At 40.6% G+C, this 24,523-nt stretch overlaps 1 protein-coding gene across 4 annotated transcripts; it reads left to right on the top strand.

Moving 5' to 3' along the window:
* The first annotated feature begins 2,849 nt into the window (after positions 1–2,849).
* On the top strand, positions 2,850–22,866 carry SH3GLB1 (SH3 domain containing GRB2 like, endophilin B1). Of its 4 annotated transcripts, none has more exons than XM_033151659.1 (11): positions 2,850–2,978; positions 7,023–7,164; positions 10,624–10,752; positions 11,193–11,326; positions 11,575–11,667; positions 12,805–12,843; positions 14,861–14,884; positions 16,373–16,462; positions 17,345–17,445; positions 19,952–20,192; positions 22,388–22,866. In XM_033151659.1, the coding sequence occupies exons 1-11, from the start codon at positions 2,907–2,909 to the stop codon at positions 22,493–22,495; spliced, it is 1,173 nt and encodes a 390-aa protein (XP_033007550.1). In that variant the 5' UTR covers positions 2,850–2,906; the 3' UTR covers positions 22,496–22,866. The 4 variants fall into 4 exon arrangements, with proteins under 4 accessions (XP_033007550.1, XP_033007549.1, XP_033007551.1 ...); XM_033151658.1 differs by having other exon boundaries at positions 12,805–12,891; XM_033151660.1 differs by lacking the exon at positions 12,805–12,843.
* The last annotated feature ends 1,657 nt before the right edge of the window (positions 22,867–24,523 follow it).

The following is a 24,523-nucleotide window of genomic DNA, read 5'->3' as shown; positions in this document are numbered from 1 at the left end:
TATAATTAGTTACATGATTTTAAATGGAACGCCTTCTGTATCTGATTATGGTCTATTTAATGGTTTCCAAAAATTCTAAATGGTAAAGTATACATACACAGCTTGAATAATAGATTAATATTATCTATTGTAAACAATGAAAGCTAGATTATATTATTATTGTATGTTCATACCCTGTAACATTTCACAGATGAAAATAAACACATCTGTGTTCAATAAGACTTGCCGTATTTTTCACTCCATACTGACCATAAGACGCACCTAGTTTTTAGAGGAGGAAAGCCCTTTTATTTGTTCAACTTTCCTCATCTAAGTGAGTGCCTTCCATTCTATCAGAGGCAGATTTTTGTAATGGAACTCGTTCCGCTGCACTGGGCGCCAACACAAGGGGGCACTGCAGGACTTCCCAAGTATAACTCCTGTCCCCTCTCCTTGGGAATCCTCTGGGCAGCCACTGGTCTCTGAGCTGCCCCCCTGCTCCAAAGAGAGGTACTTCCTCACACTGCCCCAAAGGGGCCTGGGAAGCACCCCCTGATCAGCCCCAGAGGCACCATTCACCTGGAGAACTTGTAGCCAGGGCTGCTGCAACAAACAGCTGTGCAAGTCTTTGGGAGGCAGAGATGCAAGAGGGCATCAGAGGAGGGAGGGAAGGAAAGAGGGACAGAGGCAGAGCTGCCTGAAGCACCCCTGACTATCATTCAAGGCACACCTGGGTGCTACGGCACACTGGTTGAAAACATAGTGAATTGAGCAGAAGGCAAGGTGGGGGCACCAAATTTTGGCCTTGCACAGGGCTGAAATTTTAAAGACCACATTCAGCCACTGATTTCACCTTGGCTTTAAATATTATTTGGGCAAACTTGAATTTACCTAATGGGTCTGTTGACATCATGTCTCATACTTAGATCACCAAACTAGAAAAAAGTCTGGGTGTTCACTACTATCTTTGGGGAAATGTTTTGCCCATTGTGATGCTGCAATCCAGATAATCTCTTTATTCCAGGTGAAACTGACACATAGTGCTGGAACATGGTGTAAATGCAACTTGCCCCACCCCAACAAAAGTGTTAAGTAAATAGGTTTTATTATACTGACATCTAGTGGACTCCCAACGCACACAGAAATACAGTGTGGTGTGATCCTATGTATGCTTTATTGGAAGTCCCTCTGTGTTGAGTAAGGCTTACTTCTTTGTAAATTCATTTAGAATTGCAGCCTAACATCAGCTTCTAAAGCCATGCTTTATTTAATGGAGCAAGATGGGTAAATGGCTGTATAATGTGCAGTGAAATCTTCCAGCAATTATCCATCTATTTTATTGCATTTATATACCACAGAACCTAGGGCTTGCTGATCAGAAGGTCAGCAGAATCCCCGCAAAGGGGTGAGCTCCCGTTGCTCGGTCCCAGCTCCTGGCAACCTAGCAGCTCAAAAGCACGTCAAAGTGCAAGTAGATAAATAGGTACTGCTCCAGCGGGAAGGAAAACGGCATTTCCATGAGCTGCTCTGGTTCACCAGAAGCGGCTTAGTCATGCTGGTCACATGACCCAGAAGCTGTACACCGGCTCCCTTGGCCAGTACCACGAGATGAGTGCCGCAACCCCAGAGTTGGACACGACTGGACCTAATGGTCAAGGGTCCTTTTACCTTTATACTGTATTTCAGGGGTGCCATCTCACCCTCAGGATTGTGGCTGCCCGCTGCCGCCACACAATGTGTGATGTTACACGCACATACCTGCATGTGGTGTGTGTGATGTCACATACACTGTGTTCTGGCGTTGAAAAGAACTAAAGAAAACTGTCAAACATTTAAACCACCAAGCGTCACAGCCTGAAAGGACAAAAAAATGGATAATTAAATATTAACTCATACCTTCTCAAAGCACACACCTTAACGTGCCTCTAAGTCAACTCAATCGCACACAGCGTTTGAAACTCCCATTGTTCTGGGTGCATTTTGCGACAGGGAATTTCGTGAACCGTTTCTGAGCTCTGGGCCCAGTACTGCACCTAAGATTTCAGATTAAAATGGCCACTGTTACTCAGAAAGAAATTCCAACCAAGTTCAATGGGACTTCTTCCCAAGTAAAACATGCATGGATTGTGGAGCTGATTTTTTTTTTTTTGCTTTTCAACCCAACATGTTTTGTTTAGGTTTTAGTTGCCTTGTTTAATGTACTTTTAATGTATGATGCACTTTTAATCTGAAATAAACTAGTCAATGAGATGATGGTTTAAGTAGTGCATGTTAAAGTGTTCTCTACCTCAGACTCTCACAGGGATGCTTAAAATCTAAATAAATTGGGATCACTGAAGGACCCTTAAATCTTAGGTTTGCGAACTGGACACTGCCACCAGGTGTATAGGTCTTTAATATGTGTTAACTGTGGTGCAAAAAAATGACATTTCATATTTCAGTTTCTAACACCGAGAGGAAAATAAGTTCCTTGTCGTTTTCCCTTCAGACTCAACTCACCCGAAACGTGGTACGAGAGGAGTCAAAAACTCGCAGCCTGACCGTTTCCTCCTCATGGCGCCACCCGGCCAGATATGAAAAGAGAGAAATGAACGCTCCCGTGTCAGCGACGAAAAAACCCGTTTCCTCATTTAGGGAGCAGCAACGGTTCATTTGACTTCCCCTCGCGAAGCCTCCTTTTTAAGGGGCGGACTTAGGGGCGGCGCTTAACCCCGTCTCGCGCCTCCTTTCTCCTCGATCCCGCCCACCCCGCGCTCTTCCCGCCCAATCAGATGCCGGATCCGCAGCTGTGCCCGGCCGGGCCCGGCAGCGCCCTTACGCCGCCGCTACCGCTGCTGCCTTGGCCGGCAGCTTCTGAGGCGGGCGCGCCGTGACGGACAGACGGGGCAGACCGTCGCCGGCGGCACCGTCAACCCCCCCCCCCGAAGATGAACATAATGGACTTCAATGTGAAGAAGCTGGCGGCCGATGCCGGCACGTTCCTCAGCCGCGCCGTGCAGGTAACGGAGAGGCGAAGGGCGACTAGAGCTGGCCTGGCTTCGCCTCGGGGGGGAGGACGAGCAGGGCGGCGGCTCCTCAGACCTGTCCCCTCTCCTCCCCGGGCGCCGTTGAAACGGTTGGTTGCGCGCGCCGCCCTTATTTGTTTATTCAAAAGCAGAGCTCGGGGGGGGGGGGCACGCGCACACACCCCTTCGCTAAGTGGGGCCTGGCCGGGCCTTGTCAGAGCTTGGCAGCCTGGTGGCGCCTCGGCCTCTCTATCGCTACACACCCCCGCGCACGTCTAAGCCGCCGCCCATCCGTTGTCGCCTTTCTGCGGGGCTGGAAGCCGAGAGTCGCCCTCCCTCCCTCCTTGGCCGGCCCTTGAGAGGCCTCAGGCCGGCTGTCCTCTGGGCGCCGGCGCCGGCGGCGGTGGTGGGTGGGACGGGCCTAACCGCCCGCTACCGGCCTCAGGGGCTTACGCAAGACCTCCCCCTCCCCTGGGTGTGGGTCTCTCTCTCTCTCTTTCTCTCTCTTCCCCGCCACCGCCCACTCCCTTCTCCTTGCCGGCTGTGCTAAGCCAACGGGGAAACGGGGCCTGCTCGAAATCTTGGGCATGGCCAGTGTTGCCTGTAGGCGAAGACTCGCAGCGGTCTAGTTTTTAGTGCTTGGCGTTTTACTGCGTTTCAGTATGTGTTGGAAGCCGCCCAGAATGGCTGGGGAAAACCAGACAAATGGGCCGGGGTATTATTATTATTATTATTATCATCATCATCATCAGTTGATGGGTGGGGTGTTATTAATATTTTTTATTTAATTAGGGAGGGTGTTAATAATAATAATGTTTTTTGGACTACAACTCCCATTCTCCCTAGCTAGCAGGAACCTTGGGGCTGATGGGAATTGTAGTGCTAAAGACCCAGCTGGAGAGACCCAAGTTTGGGGAAACCCTGCTCTAGGCCCTCTCATGTGCGCTCCATGGAGGCAGACATATGGAGAGCGGAGGAGGATTGTGTCCTGTAGCCTTCATCTCCACACCTTTACCCACATTTCTGAGCGGTGTGAGGTGGCGGGGACTTGGTGCTTTTAAAATGGGGTGTTGCTTCCAACTTAGCCTTGAATCGGGCTTCCTGTATTACGCAATCATTTCTACAGAACATCAGTGCAGTAGACCTCCCACTACGTATTAAGTATTTGCAACTTAATTCCAGACTAGTGTTTTCATATCTGACAGGATTTAATTAGAAATTACATAGTTACTACTTCCAGATAGTGGAAATACATTAATTTCCCCTCTCCTTGTGCTGCAAAGAGTGCCATTTTGTTGATCTGTTAAGTTCATTGAGTTGTCCTCTGCTGAGCTAGTCTTGCCAAAACCTTTCTGCACCTCCTGTTTTCTCTTGCCCTTGGAAGCTCCTGTCAAACATGCAAGCTGACTGGAAGTGGCGTGTTCTAAGAAAGGATATAGCTACCCGATGCTGAGGACAAACTGTGCATGTGGAGATGGTGCTGTTGTCCTTGTGAGCTTCAGAGGCACATTTCAATTGTTGGTGTTGGGCTAGATGAAGACAGGTGCTTGCCCAAGACCAACCACAGATTGATTGGAACACAAAGTGCTGGGTGTGTGTTGCAAACAATAAAACTGCAAATGAATCTTCCTTTTGCTTACCCATTAAACATTAATTTCCTTTGCATCAAAGATCTATCAGTTTTTCTTTTGCCTCTTCCCAGTTGTCTTCACTCTTTTTTCCAAATTAAAGAATGAATAAAGGTATGAAGGACAACTACTGTCCACCAGTACCTGACAACCAGCTATTTTGTGCCTACCACCTTTTCTCTACTAGGCTGCAGTGTAGGCAGGAGTGAACCTTTTGGACCTCCTTTGCATCCTTGTGCTAGCTCTGGTGGGGAGTCTCTTAAGTTAGAAAGGCCCCATGCTGAGTGGCCACCTACTTTTGAACCTTCAAAAGCATGTTGTGATATGGCGGTAGGTCTTGTGACTAAAAAAGTGGAGCTGAGGTATAGATCGTGCAAATACTATTTTTCAAATTTTTGCTTTCTAGGGTTCTTCTAAAAAGTTAACAGTTTAATTAGGAATTATTATTTAAGTAGCGATTGTTTCATAGATTAGTGATTTTGTGCTGTTCCTCTTTTCCATGTGAAGTTTCTGCATTTGTAGCCTATCTTCACAAGTACTGAAGAGATGACAAGACAAACTATCTTCTTATTTAGAGATCTTATGATGCCTGTCTTGTGATGTTTAATGTGATTAACATTTCTGTGAAAACGTTGTACTTAATGTTTTTTCTCAAATTGGCTTGACTTCAAATAAATATATTGGTCTGAGTTAATCTGTTTCACTGGGTTTTTAACAACTCAGACCCATAAGTGGGTTAGATAAATGGGTTGTCATAGCAATATTTTTAACCACTGTCATACACTTTCCGGTTAGCTTCCTGTCTCTTGTACATTACTCCATAATTTTTTTGGGGGGGGGGGAGTCAGTTGCATAATAGCTCCTAAGAGCATTGGTCATGCATTTTTGACAGTGGCTACACATGCTCAGTTTCTTTTGTCAGTGTTATTTATAAAATAATCTTCCATCTTTTCTTCAAGGAGCTCAAGCTTTCTCTCAAGGAAAACTACCTTAGGGCTGTTGGGATGATAAATGGGAGAAAGTAGCCCTCAAGTAGTTTTGTCTTGAGAGAAAGTGAGTGGCCCAAAGTCACCTAGAGAACTTCATGACGTGAGTGGTGATTTGAACCTATGTTTCCCAAATCCTAGCTCAACGCTTCTACAATTGCACCATAATGTCATGAAAGTTCATCTGCCACTAGATAAAAGCAAATCAGGGTAGTTAACATCATCAATAACAAACAATGTTGTTGAAGACAGCATTAAATAGCCAACAGCTCTGTGAATTGTGCTGAGAATCGTGGAAGCCTATGGAGTTCACATATTGGTGGTTCCAGTAACCCGAGTTAATGCCTAGTGTCTGTTGAGTTCCTGAATTTTAAGAGCAAACTTCACACACGACACACTGCAGTAGTATATTCTTGGAGTAACCAGAACATGGATAACTATGACTAAGCTCCTTCTATGCAAGAGGGGTCTCGGTGCAGGTGTCTCAGCTAGTGGAAGATGTTCTATGCTGTTCTGATCCAGCTTTGTTTCCAAAGGTCTATGAGCAATCCCAAACTGTAAAACTTGTTCTTTAGGGGGAGAGCAATCCTATTCACAACAACTTGAATGCTACCTCTGGAGAGATGAGCTGTCTTACAACAATGCAATCTGTCTTGTAAGGATCGAGTTTCTGTATGACCCTCATCCAATCCACTACTGATGCTAAGTAATAATTCAGTATTTTCACTGAAGCTGGGACCAATGCAGTCAGTATGCAGCACAGCTAACCAACAGCTCTTCTAGTATTAGCTATTCAATAATAGATTTAGAAGAAAGTTGGAGGGCTTTTGTGTGGCCCTTCATCAGTATACTCCTTCCAAAATAAAAACAGATGACGTTATTTAATATGGTATCAAATATGCCATGGTAGATGATACAATGCAGCCTTGTAGATAAAAGCAGGCATCATAGCGCTGTTCTAGGTTTCCTCTGGGATATGTAAGTGCAGAAATCTGGAGGAAGTGTTGACATGGAAGGGGTGTGGCCTGGGGCAGTTGCTGCTTGCCCCAGTAAGTGACCAAAGTGTAAATTCTATTGACACTTCTGCATTTGTATTTGTAACCATTTAAATTCTGTATTCTTTTAATAAGACTACATTTATACACTTGACCTCTATGTAAAGTTTTCTGTTTAAAATTTCACTGAAAATAGTATTCTTTGTCTTATTTCAAGTGTTGCATTCCTCCTTTTTGAAGTACTAGTTGGACATCAAGCCAGTTGGTAGCTTCATTTTCACAACAGTTTGAAGGAATAAAATAGGGAAATTTCTGTTTCTTGGATAATATTTCTGTTACAACTTTTTTTGTATTGATACTAACAAAAGTTGTATTTCTGGACTGTAACATGCAAAGTGATTTATTTATTTGTTTGTTTAACTAATGTAGTTTACAGAAGAAAAACTTGGGCAAGCAGAGAAGACTGAATTGGATGCTCACTTAGAAAATCTTCTGTGCAAAGCAGAATGTACTAAGCAATGGACAGAAAAGGTTATGAAGCAGACAGAAGTGTTGTTGCAACCCAATCCAAGTAAGAAAAGCATGTTTTTATTTTGCTCTTGATGTTTGCCAGGTAACACTTTGTGCATGCTACCTAGGACAGCCTTGTATTTAGCCTACCGGAATTCATTCTGGTTTGGTTTCTGTGCTAGCTGTGGAAGAAGACAAGACCCTTCTGCTATAGGTAGCAAAAACATGCAGTGGGCTGGAGTAATGTCTCTCAGCCTGTTTGCTTGGCAGAAAACAGCTTTTCCAACTTGCTAAGGTGTTACTGCAAGCCTCTTAATAGACTAGAATTTTTTATTTTTTATTTTTTTAAGTTGGTTACTTTTGGGGCCTATTTACAAGACTGACATAGCACAATCTGCTAAGTGAAGCACAGCTAGAACTTTTCTGTTGTTGACTATGGAGAGGCTTGTATTTGTAAACCTTATCTTTTGTGGTGAGCTATGCAGCATGGCTTCATGGAAAGTATTGGTTCAGAGTCTTGCTGCTGCTTCAGTAACTGCAAAATAATCAGTAGCTTTATAACTTAAGAAAGTAAGTGTTCTGTTTTCAAAGACAGCTCTGTAGAATGATCTGCATCAGAACAAGTGGCTTTGTTCAGCTCTGACTTCCCATTTCATTCTGAAAACAAAATACAATTTATTGCGAACTGAAAAGTAAAATAATAATGATGATGGGGTACCTATTTGAACACCACTCCAGCTTTTACTTCACCCTAGCTAGTGTTGGGACATATATGTGTGCGGAGGGAGAAATTTGAACCCTGGTAAAGGGGTAACTAGTTTAGTGCAATAAAACCAGTTTCCAGTCTGGAGCTAATTCTCCACGTGTTCTTTACAAAGATTTGAACAGTATATTGAATGAATGTTGCTGGTTATACTTTAAATATAAATCCCAAAACGTTTTCTAGTTTGTTTGTTTTTTTAGAAAAAAAATGGGTATAGAGTTGAATATTATTATTTTTTTTAAAAAAATAGAAACAATATTCCATTAAGATACAATAACATCTGAAAGGAAAATTGCCTAGAATCATATACCATCAATTGTTGTTGGCATCCATCTGTTTCAAAAGACAATGGAGTGTGCCTCCAGGGTGAAGTCAAACCACTGGAGTATCACAGCACCCACTGTGGCTGCAGAGACCGGTAACTTGTCTTATGCTGACTTCAATACAGTGGTACCTCAGGTTACAGATGCTTCAGGTTACAGACTCCGTTAACCCAGAAATAACACTTCAGGTTAAGAAATTTGCTTCAGGATAAGAACAGAAATCGTGCTCTGGGCGGCGCAGCGGCAGCGGGAGGCCCCATTAGCTAAAGTGGTACTTCAGGTTAAGAACAGTTTCAGGTTAAGAACGGACCTCCAGAACGAATTAAGTTCTTAACCCGAGGTACCACTGTATTCTCATTGGCATTTGTTTTGTTTTTAATCTTTGCTTTTGAACTTTGGTCTTTTGAGGCTCATCCTGATGTGCTCAGTAAATGATTGCATGCTGGAAACTGGATGGAATGCTTAATAAACAACAACCTAGTATCTTGTATCTTTTTTCCAGCCTTAATAACAAAAAATGCCTACTACCTTCTCTGTAGTTCATGTTTAAGGGTGAGAAATTACTTTCTAGGCCTACAGCTTTGAAAGAGTGGGTTAGAAACTTAATTATATAAGGTTGATATGCAGTCATAGGCTAGGTGGCCTTATTGTATATTGAATCTTTTCCTTGATTATATAAGGTTGATATGCAGTCATAGGCTAGGTGGCCTTATTGTATATTGAATATTTTCCTTGAGTATGTGTGTGCGTTGAAGTTTCAGTTTTCTAATACTAGAAGACAGTTCATGGAAGAAGAGGGGTGAGGGTACATTTCCGAGCACAATTCAAAGTGTTGGTGTTGACCTTTAAAGCCCTAAATGGCCTTGGTCCAGTATTTCTGAAGGAGCGTCTCCACTCCTATCGTTCTGCCTGGACAATGAGGTTCAGCTCCAACGGCCTTCTGGTGGTTCCCTCACTGCGAGAAGCAAAGCTACAGGGAACCAGGCAGAGGGATTTCTCGGTAGTGGCGCCCGCCCTGTGGAACGACCTCCCATCAGATGTCAAAGAGATAAATAACTACCTAACAATTAGAAAACATCTGAAGGCAGCCCTGTTTAGGAAAGTTTTTAATGAGTGATATTTTAATGTATTTTAATCTTTGTTGGAAGCCACCCAGAGTGGCTGGGAAACCCAGCCAGATGGTCAGGGTACGAATAATAAATTATTATTATTATTATTATTATTATTATTATTATTATTATTTTATTATAGGGTGTTCACTTGTTGCTCACTATTTTTTTGTTGGTATGTATTATTATTATTATTATTTATTAAATTTATATAATAAATAGTGTGGATGAAGTCCAGAAAAACTTGGGTTCAGGTCCCATCATAGTCCTAAACTTTTTATGAGCAAGTTACTAGTTTAGGCTCAGTTACATCTCTAAAATGGAAGAAATAGTAATACCGCCATATGGTTATTGATAACATTTATATAGCATTTGCAACAGTAGGTAGTATAGTCTGACTATTGAGGGCATGTGTTTGTTAGTGGAGTAGATCCACATTACAGTTCACTACTGCTGGTCTATGTTTTGTATTCCCTCAGGCTGTTGGGGGAATACAGTATCTTTTCTGGAAATGTATAGGGGTGAGGTATTTTTTTCTTTAAGCAGCTACTTTGTTAATTAACATATTTCTGAAATGCTGATGGCACAGAAAAGGATATTTGGTCTTCAGTGTATTTGGCTATCTCTGAGAACTATATAAAGCTCTGATTTTCTTAAAAAGGAGCTTCACACTCCTGAGCTTAGTCAGACAGCTTAGTCAGACAGGGAGGCTGTAATATGTCTCTTGAGTATTTGTATACTTAAATAGATTTCCTCATTTAAATATTGAGTGATAATGAAATCTTTTAAAACTGACCTTTTTGCTGTATAGACAGGGATCCACAAACCTCCTTGGCATGAAGGCTTCTACAGTATTTGTTGTGATATGAGTTCCCATGTTCCATATCAGAGAGGAGGATTTTTTAAAATGCTGCACTAAACCTTGTAACAGACAGAAGCAGAGACTAACACAGCTTCTGCTGTTTCAGTGCCCTATGCAGTTTATGCTGCCTCTGTCCCCCATCTTCTGGTGTGCACACAGCATTTTGAAGGGTCAGTGGTGACCTCGAGTTGTGGCTGGGTAGTAAGTGAAGAAAAATGTGTACAAAGGTAGGCAAAAATGACTGGAGCAGTGTGAGTTTAGGTGCTGTTAACCATGATAGGGTTTTTAAAAATCATTTTATCACATTTACCAGTCATACATAAAAAGGATGTTGGTTATTTCTTCTTCTTCTTCAAAGAAGCTGTCATCAAGCATTAGCACTTAACAGCATTATTTGAAATTTCAAATAACTGCTTTTTACATTGGCCAGTAACTTACAATTGGTTGTGTTATCTTTTGCTAGATGCTAGAATGGAAGAGTTTGTCTATGAAAAACTAGACCGCAAAGCTCCAAGTCGTATGAATAACCCAGAAATACTGGGCCAGCACATGATTGATGCTGGGAATGAGTTTGGTCCTGGAACAGCATATGGTAAGTAACAACTATTTCATATCACTTGAGCATCCAGGACTAAGAATTGTTGGTGTGGTAGTAACTTGTGCTGATTGCACTGAGGAATCAGTGTATACAGGATTGCAGTGGCATTTAATTAGGAATAAGTATGTACAGGATGGCAGTCTTGAATTAATTAGAAACTAGGGGTGAGTGATGATTCTGTAAGGATGGTTTGTAACCTTATTCTGAAGCTGTATGTGGACCAGGTTTGAGAACTTGAAACTGACTTGAAGAGCAAAATGCAATATCAAAAGTAAAACTTAGAGCATGCTATAAAACAATGCAAAAAGAAAACACCCTTAGTGACATCGTGATAAGTCACTATGTCAACATTTCATGCTTTACGTTTCTGTAATTGTAGATGGGTGGCTATATTAACTAATACTGGAATGACTTAATGCTCTTTTCTGTTGCAGGAAATGCTCTCATAAAATGTGGAGAAACACAAAGACGAATTGGAGCAGCAGACCGAGAACTAATTCAGACATCTGCAATAAACTTCCTCACACCTCTGCGAAATTTTATAGAAGGAGATTATAAAACAATTACTGTAAGTTGTGAATACGGTTCCTTAACTTTAAAGAAGTAGTTCCAAATGCATAAAGAAGTATCAATTTGATTTTGGGTCATTAAGCATTATTCTTGAGGGATTCCTACTACAAAAAAGTGACCTAGAGGACTTTTAACCATTATATAACAGAGAGAGAATAGGAAGTGCCAAGTGGCTTATGCTTCTCTATTTTCTCTAAAGTGAACATTTTCCATGTACTCACATGCAATTTTCTTCAACTTTCGCAGAGGGAACGCAAATTATTACAAAATAAAAGACTAGACTTGGATGCTGCCAAAACAAGACTGAAAAAGGCTAAATTAGCAGAAGCTCGAGCTGCAGTAAGTAAAATCTATCTCCCTAAATGTTCAGAATATTGTTGACTTGTTACGTGGTGTTCATGGGTCAACATGTGGCCCTTAAATCTTGAATTAACCAAGTGTCAATAAATATAGATATATAAACAGGGTTAACCAGAAGTTCTTTCTGTCTCTCTTTCTCTGTCTGTGAACAGACTAGGAGCAGATCTCTGTTTGGTCTGCAGTGAGATTTTGTAAAGGGAAGCCTTGCCACTCTCCCCAATTTTTCCTGCACCATACAGCTTGGAAGCAGATAACGTTGGGTTGAAATCTAAATGGTTTCATGAAGGGTATTTTGATACCTAGGAACTTGGATTGCTTTAGGAAAGATCTCATAAATACAGTTCCCAGGCACATCTTCAAGTAAGATTAGGGAAGGATACTAGCTCTCTTGACTGCAACTCCTTGGTGCTTATCAGTGGGGAATACACCTGACTACAACAATGGTATACCAAACTTACATTTCAACTGATCATGGATACTACAGCTATGCTACATATGATATACTTAAATAGATATGTTTACATTAGCTTTGGAAAGGAAGTCTCAAAGTTGTGTGCCTGTGTTCATAATTTGTAACTCATTGGCTACCTGAATGAAGAAAAATCCTGAGTTTGTAAAAGTATCTACCTGGTCACCTTGAAGCTCATTTTATTGACATAGGAAGCCAGATAAGGGACAATAGGAAAGCAGCGATAGGTATTGAACCCAGAAAGTAGGACTAGTATTCTACAAGTTTCCATTGACTACTTTAGAAGGCTGTGCTCCAGGCATTTAATATAGTATGTTAGGTTAGACCTCATGTTTTCAATTTTTACAGACATTAATGTGTTTGGTAATATAATGGAGGTCACATCTTCTATTCTCATTCTCTGGCCTGATTGATTTGGTGAGCAATAGTGAGTATATGAAGCATCTTAAGGCTTTTAAACTTATTTCAAATAGTACTTGGTTCCACATATGGAAATGATACTGGAAAAGAATACATGAAGCATATTGGTTTTGCTGTTTATTGTTTGCTTTTTGTGTCTTAAGTCTCTGACATTGCAGTAGCACTTAATGATCAACAATTTACCTTCTTTCATAAAATAACATAATTTTGTTTTTATGCACTTTAAGCAACTAAACCTGTCTCCACCTGAAGAAAATAACATTATGGTAAATGTCTCATACATGCTCAACTTGGTGCATGTAAAATGGCTACAGGTTTGTTGGCCTCTTGTCTTCATAACATTTCTTCAAGTGTTTCCTCTTGCTTTCTGTTGATATGTACTGCCCATCCAGATTCCTTGAATGAGAGATTACACCAGATCAACATATTTACATCAAATTAACAGGTTTATATAATGCCTTATTGACTTCAACACTTCTTCTGTGTACAGTCTTTGGGAAATAAAATAATAATAATATGTGAAAATAAAATAATATGTGAAACTAAATGTTGACTAAAACAGTAGCAGACTAAATTATTTTATTACTTGGGTATGCTGTTCTTTCAGTGATATATGAGGCTTTAGCAAATTGTCCAGTAACGTGATGCTTATTTCTAAACATAAGATCAGCTTGTTGTGTGGGTTATCTAGTACAATTCTTTTTGCAGAGTATGCTTTTTGTCTTAATATGTCTGAAGCATGTCAGTCTTAAAATCAGAGGGGTATTTGCATATTTGTCTAGAAACACTGAGGACATTGCTACAGGTAAGCCTAATTAAAACTAAGTAAAATACTTTTGTATGGACTCAAGTTGTACTGGACTCTATTATTGCCTTAAATGATTCACAAGGAAATATGTTCCTTGTTTACTATTTGAATGCCAACTTCTTTCCTCAGAGTCCCCCTCTTCATTAACTGCAACTTTTCCTGTAATATCTGAAAAAAGAGAAGTTGCTCATTGTACTGAAATTTGTCAACGAACAGATACTCCAGCGTAAATGAAATATGGAGTAAGAACTTCTGAGTTGCATTTGATACTTTCCTCCAATTCAGCCTCATAAGGAACAGTGGGAACTGTAATTTAAGGATGCTGGAAATTGCAGCTCTGAGCAGTAAGCTACAGTTCTCAGGATTCTTTGGGGTTAGCAGTGTTTTAAATGCATCATGAGTACTCAGCCAAAGGCTGTCTACAGTGGACTATATTAGTGGAAGAATGGGATAGAAGTGTTCTATAACCATTCAAATGACCTAAAGGTCTAAATTATTGACTTGATCTGATAAAGACGGGCTTGGATAGCAAGAGAAATCACTGGTGTTTCCACTATCATTGTATTAGCCGTTGTTGTGATAGACTTGGCTTGTGTAGAGGGCACCTTTTCATAAAGATCATCCATGCATTCGTTCATAATTCAGGCAAATTGTACCTTAGACTGTAGTCTTTGTTTGCTTTGAAAGTAATATGTTTTAGCTGGTTTCTTTTAAAACTATTCTACTTATTTCACACAATGGGTTGGATCTTGAGATCTTGAGGGCAGAGTTCTGCTCACAGAATGAGGTGGGGAGAGGTAGTGTTCTTAGTCTAGATCTACACTACTCATGTGCTCTAGAGGAACAATAGGAGGAGGAGCTGCAGGGAAAAGGGAGAATCAGGGTTGGGCGAGTTCCTTTCCATGAACAGGAGCCTCATTTCTGCAGACAGAACGACTCATTCCATCCATAGAAGGGATACTCTGCATCTTAGACACTTAAGGATACTGTTGTAAGAAACTTTGTATCTAGCAGGCAGCTGCTTTCAGCTGAAGACAATTTGGAGGGTAGAATATGCTTCATACCCCATTCCGGTTATAGCCAACTTCTTCTGAGAATAGCTGGGAATAAAGATGTTACAAAAGGTCTTCAGCTCACCAGCCAGTTTCCTCTGCTGCTAAAGTCTTCTCAAATGCACTATTCTTGTCGTTAAATACAATGGAATTAGATAATAAATTTGGAAAATATGTATGCATACCTAAAATACAGAATAACATTGGTAACACCCTGTGTGAGCCATAATAAAATTCACTAGTTAGAACCTTAACTAGCATACAAGCAAAGATGCAGCTCTGTTTGTTATCAAGCACATTACAAACACTGTAGGTAAAGTGAATAAGAAAATCAAAACAGGAAAGATGTGAAAGAACACTGAGTGCAAGTTCACCAGACAAATTCTTCATACTGTTGTTTCTCCACTTCTTTATGCGTACAAGATTTGGGCAGAGGAAGTAACAAAAGTAAGTAATCTAACTGAAGGTGTTGGTTTTGAAATAACATAATGTTGAGATCTGATTCAGCATGGATCTTGTCCCTGATATCAAAGGGTTGGTATTGATAATACGCAATTTGAAGTGGCAGTGGCAAAGTGATCGACATAACATGTGGGAAATAAATCTACCAGAAAAGAGGGGTGGGTGTTTATGAAGATGTTAAAACATGGTTTTTCTTTTTATGAATATGACAAGAACTTTAATAACACATGGTAATTCTCTGATCCTCAGTCCAGGCAACTACCCATCTGACATGCCTGAAACACAATTTCTCATGAGAGCAATCAATGTTTCCATTCTGTTTATAGAAAGACATGAAATGTAAAATATTAAACATGCAACTAAATCCTATGAATCTTCTTCATAATTTGTTTTCTTATTTAACTTGCATTGTCCTGTTTTTAGTTGTTGTTTAGAAAGGTGCATTTAAGGGCCAAGTCTTAAATGTCGCTGTTCACAACTACTTAATGTTCACATGAATACTTATTATTGAACTCAATGGCTGCATTACTAATAGCATTTATTATTTACCTTATGTTTTCCCATTCTCTAAAGAGCTTTGAAACTCTAATTACTCAGAATATTGCCTAGTTTTATATTCTGCAGTCAGAATAAACAACATACATGGAAAAAACAAACAACCTTCATTTCAGCTATTAACATACAATTAAAATTATGTACGGGCCTTTTCTTATCATGCATTGCTGTATTTCCTTGTATACTGAAATGAAAATGCAGCTATTACAGTCAAGTTAAAAGTAGACTTAGTAAAAACTATTCTGCACAAAAATGGACAACCATCTCAAATAATGCAAGGAAATCTAGACGCCTGGCAGAATATGCCATAGGATCATGAACAATGGATGTTAGATGTTGTGGGTTTATTCCATACAAATACTGCAGGACAAGATTGATTGAACAGCATTTCTCCTGCTTAAAGGAGACTCTCCAGGATAATCTTTGAAGCTGGAACATTTGGCTAGCCCTTCATGTTAGTAAGCAGTGTTTTGCCTTGAGCAGAGATGGCGAGCTCTGGCAGATGCATTGTGCTAATTCTTTTCAGCATGATAGGTGGCTTGCTTGAGGGTTTTTAAAACCACTTTCTCAGTGTCAACTTACAAGCTTCCTAACAGGTTTTGACATCAAGTGAGAAATGCAGTGCTGTAGGTGTTTTGGAGAAGGCTGTTCAATACCGTGAAATAGTAGAATATACTGACTATTCCCTCCCACTTACTGAAATATAAATTGAATGATGGGACTAGGTGTGACAATGGATTACTTATAGGCAAAGCACTGGTGCAATCCACATTAATTTCAAGCAAATCTCATAGAAATAAAGAGACTGAAGTGCACAGTTAAAGCTATTACATTGATTTTTAGTGGCATTTGCTCTTATTTTCTCCACCTTAGCAGCATAATTAATTTATCAAATTCTAAGTGAAATATATCTTACAGTCTGAACAGGAAGTCAGAATAGCCCAGAGTGAGTTTGACCGTCAAGCAGAAATTACTAGACTTCTGTTGGAAGGCATCAGCAGTACGCATGTAAGTACTAAGTAGAAGAAAATACTGTAAACACATCTCATAATAGTTTGTAGAAGACTACGTAATCTTACACAACTAGAAATAATTTCTAAAAGTTGGTGTGATACGTGTATAATAACTATTGAGGATGAGAAAATCAAGTGATTGTACAAGCACTATGACAATATTTCAATAACCTCTATCCAAAGAGCATTGAAGACTCATAGGGTTATTTTAGTTATGGAGGTTGAGGTGAAAGCTTCCTTCTCTCTCTCTCTCCTGCCTGAAGGCATCTGGCAAAATAGATAATAACCAATGAAGTTAGAATCATAGAGTTGGAACTCCCCATGTCCAATCTCAGTGCAGGGTCTGCTATGCAGGTTGCATCTATGACAAACGGCTGTCCAAGTTCTGTCTAAATATCACTGACAAAGGAGACACCACCATTTTCTGTTCTGTCATTGAACACTACTACTAATGTTCAGCCAAAACCTGCTTCCCTGCTATTTTCACCATTGGTTATAGTTGTGCTGTCTAGGGTAGAAGACAACAAGTTTGCAGGATGGCCCATCAGATATTTTGAAGAACACTTATCATATCAGTTTTTAACGTCAGTCTCTCCCGTTTTTATATTTAAAAAGGTTCAGAGATAGGATAGTTCAAGTTCAGCATTTCAGTCTTTGGCTATCTTCCTAAGCACTTTATTCGAGATAGTTACTGAAGTTGGACATTTTTGTTGGGGCATATTGAAAGCAACTATTAATATAAACACAGTTATCTGGAATCACCATGAATTCATGTCAAACTTGCAATCTGACTAGAACTCTCTAATTGTTGCAAGCTAGTTAATGCAACACAGTGCACACAGTTCTGTACTGATATTTGAACTCCGCTGCATTCCAGGCACATCACCTTCGCTGTTTGAATGATTTTGTAGAAGCTCAGATGACGTATTATGCACAGTGTTACCAGTATATGTTGGACCTTCAGAAACAGCTTGGAAGGTAAGGAAATTATAGTCTTCATAGCTACTTTCCTAAATTACATGTGCAGTGTTGCTAGAAGTACCTCTAATTGAAAGGTAACTTGGAGGACAGCTAAGTTGATGCTGCTTCGCTTCATTGTTCTGACAGGCCAATTTAACTCCAGAAGTTGCTACAGTGATCAGATAAGGAAGAGAAATTAGTGGAAGTAACAGTCTTCTTTAATAGCCCTCCTTCGGTGACTTTTTAGACATCTAAGAAAATGGTCTGACATATCACAGTAACAGATCAGCAGGTGTAACATATGGATGGCAGAAGAGAGAGATGTGAATAAGTGCTCTGGGCTTGAATTACTCACAGGCTTGCACTGAAGTACAGCTAGGCTTGTCCTGCTGTTTTTGGATGTACGTCAAGGTATCTGCAGCAAGCCCAGCGAAAGAGGTAAAATGCTTTACAGCAAATAAAAAATGCTGCCTACTTTCTAGGCAGAGGGAGTTCAGCACATTTCTTGCAATTCACAACAACTGTCATGCTGGATAATTACTTCCATGTTAGCAAACAGTTGTCACATTCACTAAAAGCCAGATGCTAATGGACAGCTGCATCTTGGCCTACTAAAAGAAGGCCTTGACCTGGTTCTAAAATATTTCTGGGAGCTTGCCAGAGAAAACAGCAGCTTACAAAGTGCACAAAGCTACTTTATAGATAGAGAGGTGTGTGTGTAAAAAAATAAATAAAGATAAAATCTTACTGCATAGGTTTAAAGCAATAGATGAATATGTAAACTGTAAACTTGTAGTCACTTTCATTTTCAGAATAACTGCATGAAGTCATTCAGTGTTTAGATATATCAGTTTGCCTGATCAAAGTATCTTAATCCTCTTTTCCCTTAGTAGCCTAAAGCTTGGTCTTCTTTTGGAATGTGTTTCTCTGTAGCTAATGATTTCTTTGCCGGAAAAGCCTTTTAGAATTAACTGTAGTTATTCCAGCAACAATTTCCTGTTCTTGAAAGTGGCCAGTCTTCTGCAGTTTGAATGTGTTGTCTTAAGGAATATAGTAATTAAGAAAAGATTTTTAGTGCTTAGCTGTGTTGGATGTTCATGTGCTTGTGTATCGTGATAAGCCTTTATGGCTTATATGAGTCCTCTTTTGTTAGGACATAGACAGTTCCAATTTTTCAAAGCTAACTTTATAGACTTTTTATAATTCAAAAGAATCAGTTTGTGGGCATGTTGCATGTGTGCCTTCAAATCCTTACTGCCATATAGAAAAATTGAATTGAAGAAGGTTGGTGACAAGGCAAGATTCAGAGGGGCTTTACTTTGTATCCAATCATATCATTGTAAATAGAAAAGATGTACATTATTGATTCCTCTGGTTTGGTATAATTTCACATCATGGCTAGCCTGCTGAGGTACTTGATCTAACTGCCATGTTCAAATATATAAAAGGATGTCATATAGAGGAGGGTGAAAGGTTGTTTTCTGCTGCTCCAGAGAAGCGGACACGGAGCAATGGATTCAAACTACAAGAAAGAAGATTCCACCTAAACATTAGGAAGAACTTCCTGACAGTGAGAGCTGTTCAGCAGTGGAATTTTCCACCAAGGAGTGTGGTGGAGTCTCCTTCTTTGGAGGTCTTTAAGCAGAGGCTTGACAGCCATCTGTCAGGAATGCTTTGATGGTGTTTCCTGCTTGGCAGGAGGTTGGACTGGATGGCCCTTGTGGTCTCTTCCAACTCTATGATTTTATGCTTGTGGTCCTGGGACTGTGAAAGCATTTCTGCATAGAAATTCCATCCCTTGCACATGCCAATACTCTGTAATCTCCCAACTCCCTGTTGACTGTTCCACTAGTGTGGAATATTTCTCTTCCACAACCTGTAAAAATTTTCCTATCTTGTTGGACATAACCTTTGCCTAACTTTTTGCTCTGCTGAGCTCTACAAAGCCCCTGTTGGGTTTTGTGCCCCAGGACTCCTTAAAAGAACCTGACCTACACAGTATCTGTTTCTCTAAAGTGCAAATAGATCCAGGAATGCCCCTTGAATGCTGTTTCTTGTAACACAATGGAGCCCTACTGGGATTTTCCACGATGTATTCTTCATTGTTAAAGTTGATAGGGCAGGTTCTTGAGAATAGATTTCTGGAAAGGTTCTGAGCAGGTCCAGTAACTTGTAATAAGGGTAGGATACAGGGGCACCCTTTCTTTATGAAGAGAAACAAATTAGGGATGACTACGTCTAAAGAAGCATATACGTGTACATCTCTCTTTCATTGTCCTTCCCCCTCACCCCCAGGCATTATTTATAGGCTTCCTTTGTGAGTTGTGGATCATGTTTGCAACTGTGTTTTGCTCACCTTGTCATAAGAGGTTTCTGTTGGAAGATAAGGAGAAGCCAGAGGTGGCATTTAACTAAAACGAAAGTATATTAGTTGCTAATAGTAAGTGATAGATCTGGGTCATGAAATGCTCATGGTAACATTAGTATGTACCTATCAGTACTATATTAATTTTGTGTTTCACAGCTTTCCATCTACGTTCCTTGCCAACAATCACCAGTCTTCGTCAAGCTGTGCTCCAAGTAGTTCCATTACTACTACAGCTGCCTCCTCTGCCTCTGTTACAGCCTCATTGTCCTCAATAAGCAATTCAGCAGCTACTTCTAGCTTGGGTGAAGTGAAGTCCATAAGCGGCAACAGAAAAGCCAGAGTTCTTTATGATTATGATGCTGCGAATAGCAGTGAATTATCACTTCTTGCAGATGAGGTACACTTTTTTATTCTTGCTTATAAATATAAGTAAATAAATTAAATGTTTTGCTAGCTAAATGCAAAAGCCAGTTCTCTGGTGTTACATCATCCAAGGCAATAAACATACATAAGTATCCATTTGACCAGGGGCGTAGCTAGCCGCTGGGCTGCCGGGGGCGGCAAGCCCAGCGGCACCCATGGGGGCGGGGCATCACTGTGCGCATGACGTCATGACGCATGCGCACGGAACAACGCCTCCGCGCGGGCCAGTTGGCCCGCCCCTCTCCTGCTGTGCTCCGTGAGCGGAGCCGTCCCGGGGAAAGGAGAGGGGTTGGGCCAGCTGGCCTGCCCCTGTCCTTTCCCACGGGCTCCGCTCCCTGAGCCCAGCGGGCAGGGAGCGGCGCGGCGGCGCGTGGGAGTGGTGGGAGGGGCCGCCGCTTGTCACCCCACGTGCCGCCCTTCGTTCTGTCACCCCGGGAGCAGCAGGACGGGGTGCTCGCTCGGCCGAGCAAGCACCCCGTCCGTGCAGTGCTGCTGCTCCCGGGGTGACGGAGGGAGCGGCGGCGCGTGGGAGTGGCGGGAGGGGCCACCGCTTGTCACCCCCACCCGCCGCTTGTCACCCTGCCACTGGGGGCGTGCCGCCCCTCCCCAGCGATGCCCCTGCATTTGACCCTTGCAACGTACCAGGAATTAGTAATGAGGAAAGAGTGGCTTATTAGAGAAGGTTTCTGATCTTACCAAGCAATAGACCAGGCATAGGCAAACTCGGCCCTCCAGACATTTTGGGACTACAACTCCCATCATGCCTAGCTAACAGGACTAGTGGTCAGGGGTGATGGGAATTGTAGTCTCAAAACATCTGGAGGGCCAAGTTTGCCTATGCCTGCAATAGACTGTAATGTATATCATGTGACTATAGGATTACTTGGATGTTCCAGTCCCTGATTATCTTGCATGTAACTATGCATTGTTGTTGTTAATCGTTTAGTCGTGTCCAACTCTTCGTTACCCCATGGACCAGAGCACGCCAGGCACTCTTGCATGCCTGTTGTATTTGTCCATGGAGTTTTCTTGGCAGGGATACTGGAGTGGCTTGCCAGTTCCTGCTCCAGGTGGATCACGTTTAGTCAAAACTCTCCACTATGACCTGTCCATCTTGGGTGGCCCTGCACGGCATAGCTCATAGCTTCTCTGAGTTATTCAAGCCCCTTCACCACGACAAGGCAGTGATCCATGAAGGAGAACTATGCTATAGCAATAGATTAACATGTTAAATACTCATTTTTTTGTGTAAAACTAACGAGGAAGATATTTTATGCACACACCTCTTTTGGAGATACTGCTGGGATTGCAAAATCTTTCAGCTTCCTGACCTGCCTCAATTATATTTTTTTGGAAAGTTGTTTCACTATACATTTGGACCCCTTTTAGGATATCATAACTATGTTTGGATATAATTGGATACAGATGGCAGACTGAAACTTCCAAAACTACGTCGATTTTTTTTGGGGGGGGGGGCTCTTAGCCTTCTTGAATATATTTTTGACATAAATACAATGCTCCAGGACACCGAGTACACACTACTTCACCCATTATTTTATTATACTTCTTAATATTTATATACAACCCAATAACAAAAGTTCTCTGGGAATTTATCAGTAAACAAATAAAACCATGTTGTGCAAAAATGCAACCTAAAACTAGCAGCAACGGAAATAACATTAATACAATGGATCCATCCCATAATACTTGTGTTCTGCATTTGTAAGAAACAATGTGGCAGCATCTAAACTTTGGAACTCCCTGCCTATTTACAGCAGGCAGGTGCCTTCACTGCATTCTTTTCAGTGCCTGGGTCTGTCTTTCACATACCCAGATACGTGAATGTTGACGTGTGTTTTAATTTGTTTCAATTTATTGCTGTTTTTTCATGTTTAGATAATAGTTTTTAACTGTTTTTTACTGATTATTTTGTTTTATTCTCTTTGTAAACCGCTTGGAGGTTTTTATTAAGCAATGTATCAATTTTATTAAATAAATAAAAGTACTAACACATATTTAGAGTGAACACTAGGCGGCAGCCCAGGTTTCTAGGCTAGTGCGTACTTGCAAAGTAGGGGAATTCACAAAATTTTCAGAAACAGATTATCTAATTTCTTTATTCATGACACAAGCATAAGAAATAAACTCTGCTTTTTGTTTTTGTTTTAGGTAATAACAGTGTACAGTATGCCTGGCATGGATTCAGACTGGTTGATGGGCGAACGAGGAAATCAGAAGGGCAAAGTGCCTATTACTTACTTAGAACTGTTAAACTGAATACAGTAACTGGCTTGTATAAAGACTGCCAGTTATGGTGAGACCATATTTATATGCAATTAACTTTATATAAAACAGGTTTAAGTGTCTTCCATGTTAACATCTTAAAGGATGTGAATACCAGCCATTAGAAATGGGCTTTTCTGCCAATATTCTTGCATGGTAGATACTCTTTTCAGATCTAAGTTGTTTAAAAGCTTTTACTTTATGTGCCAAGACTGTTTCTACAGAATTTTCTTTCTACTGGAATTTTCACTAATAACAAACTTCTGCTTTTGAGTAATCTAAACTGAAAATGGGAGATATTGTTTTCTACAGAACTTTTCATAATGGCAAGCTTCTTCACCAACAATAAAATTGTTAAACAGTAACTTCTTTTGCTAAACAAATACTTGACGTTTAATGTCTTAAAGGGCTATGATTATAGTTATGCAGCTGAAGATTACACTTACTGAAAACATTAAATAGAATTCTGAAAGGAAATGTACAGCATAAAAAGAGCCCTACCAGGGGGATCAGATTAAGGCCTATTAAGTTGAATTTTCTGTACTCACAGTAGCCAACCAGATGTCTATGGGCAACACAAAAGCTGTGTATGATTAACCAGCAACTGGAATTCAGAGACAATTTGCCTCCCAATTTTGGAGGCAGCACAAAACTTAGTTCCATTTTAAAATATGCTTTAAAAATTGATAACACCAAATTTGCCCAGGTGGCATTACCCCAAATAATAGCTAATAAAACTATGGTGATCCCCATCAGAACATAAATGGTGTAAATACCACAAATCCTATACTGGTTTTGTTGTTACCATCACAGATGAAAATATGTAGACCACAAATTGTGCACTCTCCAACATACCCTTTCGTTATTTATTTATTTTGAAAAACTTCGATTTGGAAATAGTTCTTGATTTTATTTATTCGCAAAATGTATTGTGTTCAGTTGTGTTAAAGAGCAACAGCATACAACTGTCATGAGTAGTTTGGAGAGGGACAGTGCATATTAAGTTTTATTAAATACCATGATTTGGAAAGAAGGCTTCCAACATTTGAAGGACATTGGCTAAATACAGTTGGTAATCAAAACATGTGATGTCATCAGCTGTATCCAGTGTTGGTCCTATTCAGAGTAGGCCCATGGAAATTGATGGACATAACTGACTTAGGTTCATTAATTTCAATGGGTCTACGTTGAGAAGAGTTGAATGGAAACATTGTATGATTATAGGTGAGAGTTCCGTGTTATCTGGGTCTGCAAGATGCATGCTTCTTAGCTAAGCCTTCTGAAAAGCAATCCACTGACTGATGAGTGTGAGAGTTAGTCTTGAGCTTTTTATATAGCGAGGGAAACTAATTGCTTGGCTTATTGACTGATGAATTACTTCCATGTATGAATTTGCCAGCGGTGATGAAAGGAACTAAATACTGATCCCAGAGTGGAGAGACCTGCCTATATATTGCAGTAATTGGGGCAGAGGGAGAGGAGCAGCCGTTGAACATTTCAGCTTTAGTTCAAAGCGTAAAAGACTTTTCCTCAAAAAAGTAAGAACCTGAGAAAAGATTCTGAATATTCAAGTAAGTTCTGTACATTGAGGGAAATCAGAAATTGAATTTGCACATGCTACTTACTATACACTACTGAGCATTTCCTCAGGAGGCATGCAGGAGTCAGAAAATGAAAACAACAGAGGTCAGAAAGCTGACTGAGTTATCCTTTCAGTAGTTCAAGGAGAATATTCTGTAGTCTGCGTTTGTCCATGACTAGCAGAAGCAGAATAAACTAAAACATGAAACTGTGCCTGACCTGCAACCTGTATAGATTATTCAGAATCCAGCTCTTCTTAATGCAGAATTTTGATAGTATTTTTAATACCTAGTACAGCTCTGTACATAATCTGTCCTTGAAATACCATTTTTTGTGCCATTTTGGTAAAAAAACAACCCCACAAACTTTCCTATGTGAGGCGAAAAAACAGCCTATGACTAGTGTGTTGGAAGAGAGTTTGGACAGTAAGAAGGGAATCCC

This window comes from Lacerta agilis, chromosome 6 (assembly GCF_009819535.1).
Source record: "Lacerta agilis isolate rLacAgi1 chromosome 6, rLacAgi1.pri, whole genome shotgun sequence".
In the NCBI taxonomy this organism is placed as follows: domain Eukaryota; kingdom Metazoa; phylum Chordata; class Lepidosauria; order Squamata; family Lacertidae; genus Lacerta; species Lacerta agilis.
Note: the sequence above shows the minus strand (reverse complement) of the source record. Positions and strands in the feature narration are given on the sequence as shown.

Excerpts from the sequence above, each read along its gene's own strand:
- SH3GLB1 (XM_033151658.1), top strand. The coding sequence starts at position 2,907 with ATGAACATAATGGACTTCAATGTGAAGAAGCTGGCGGCCGATGCCGGC. Across the intron at positions 7,165-10,623 it reads GTTGTTGCAACCCAATCCAA|ATGCTAGAATGGAAGAGTTT; the intron begins GTAAGAAAAGCA and ends ATCTTTTGCTAG. Across the intron at positions 17,446-19,951 it reads CTTCAGAAACAGCTTGGAAG|CTTTCCATCTACGTTCCTTG; the intron begins GTAAGGAAATTA and ends TGTGTTTCACAG.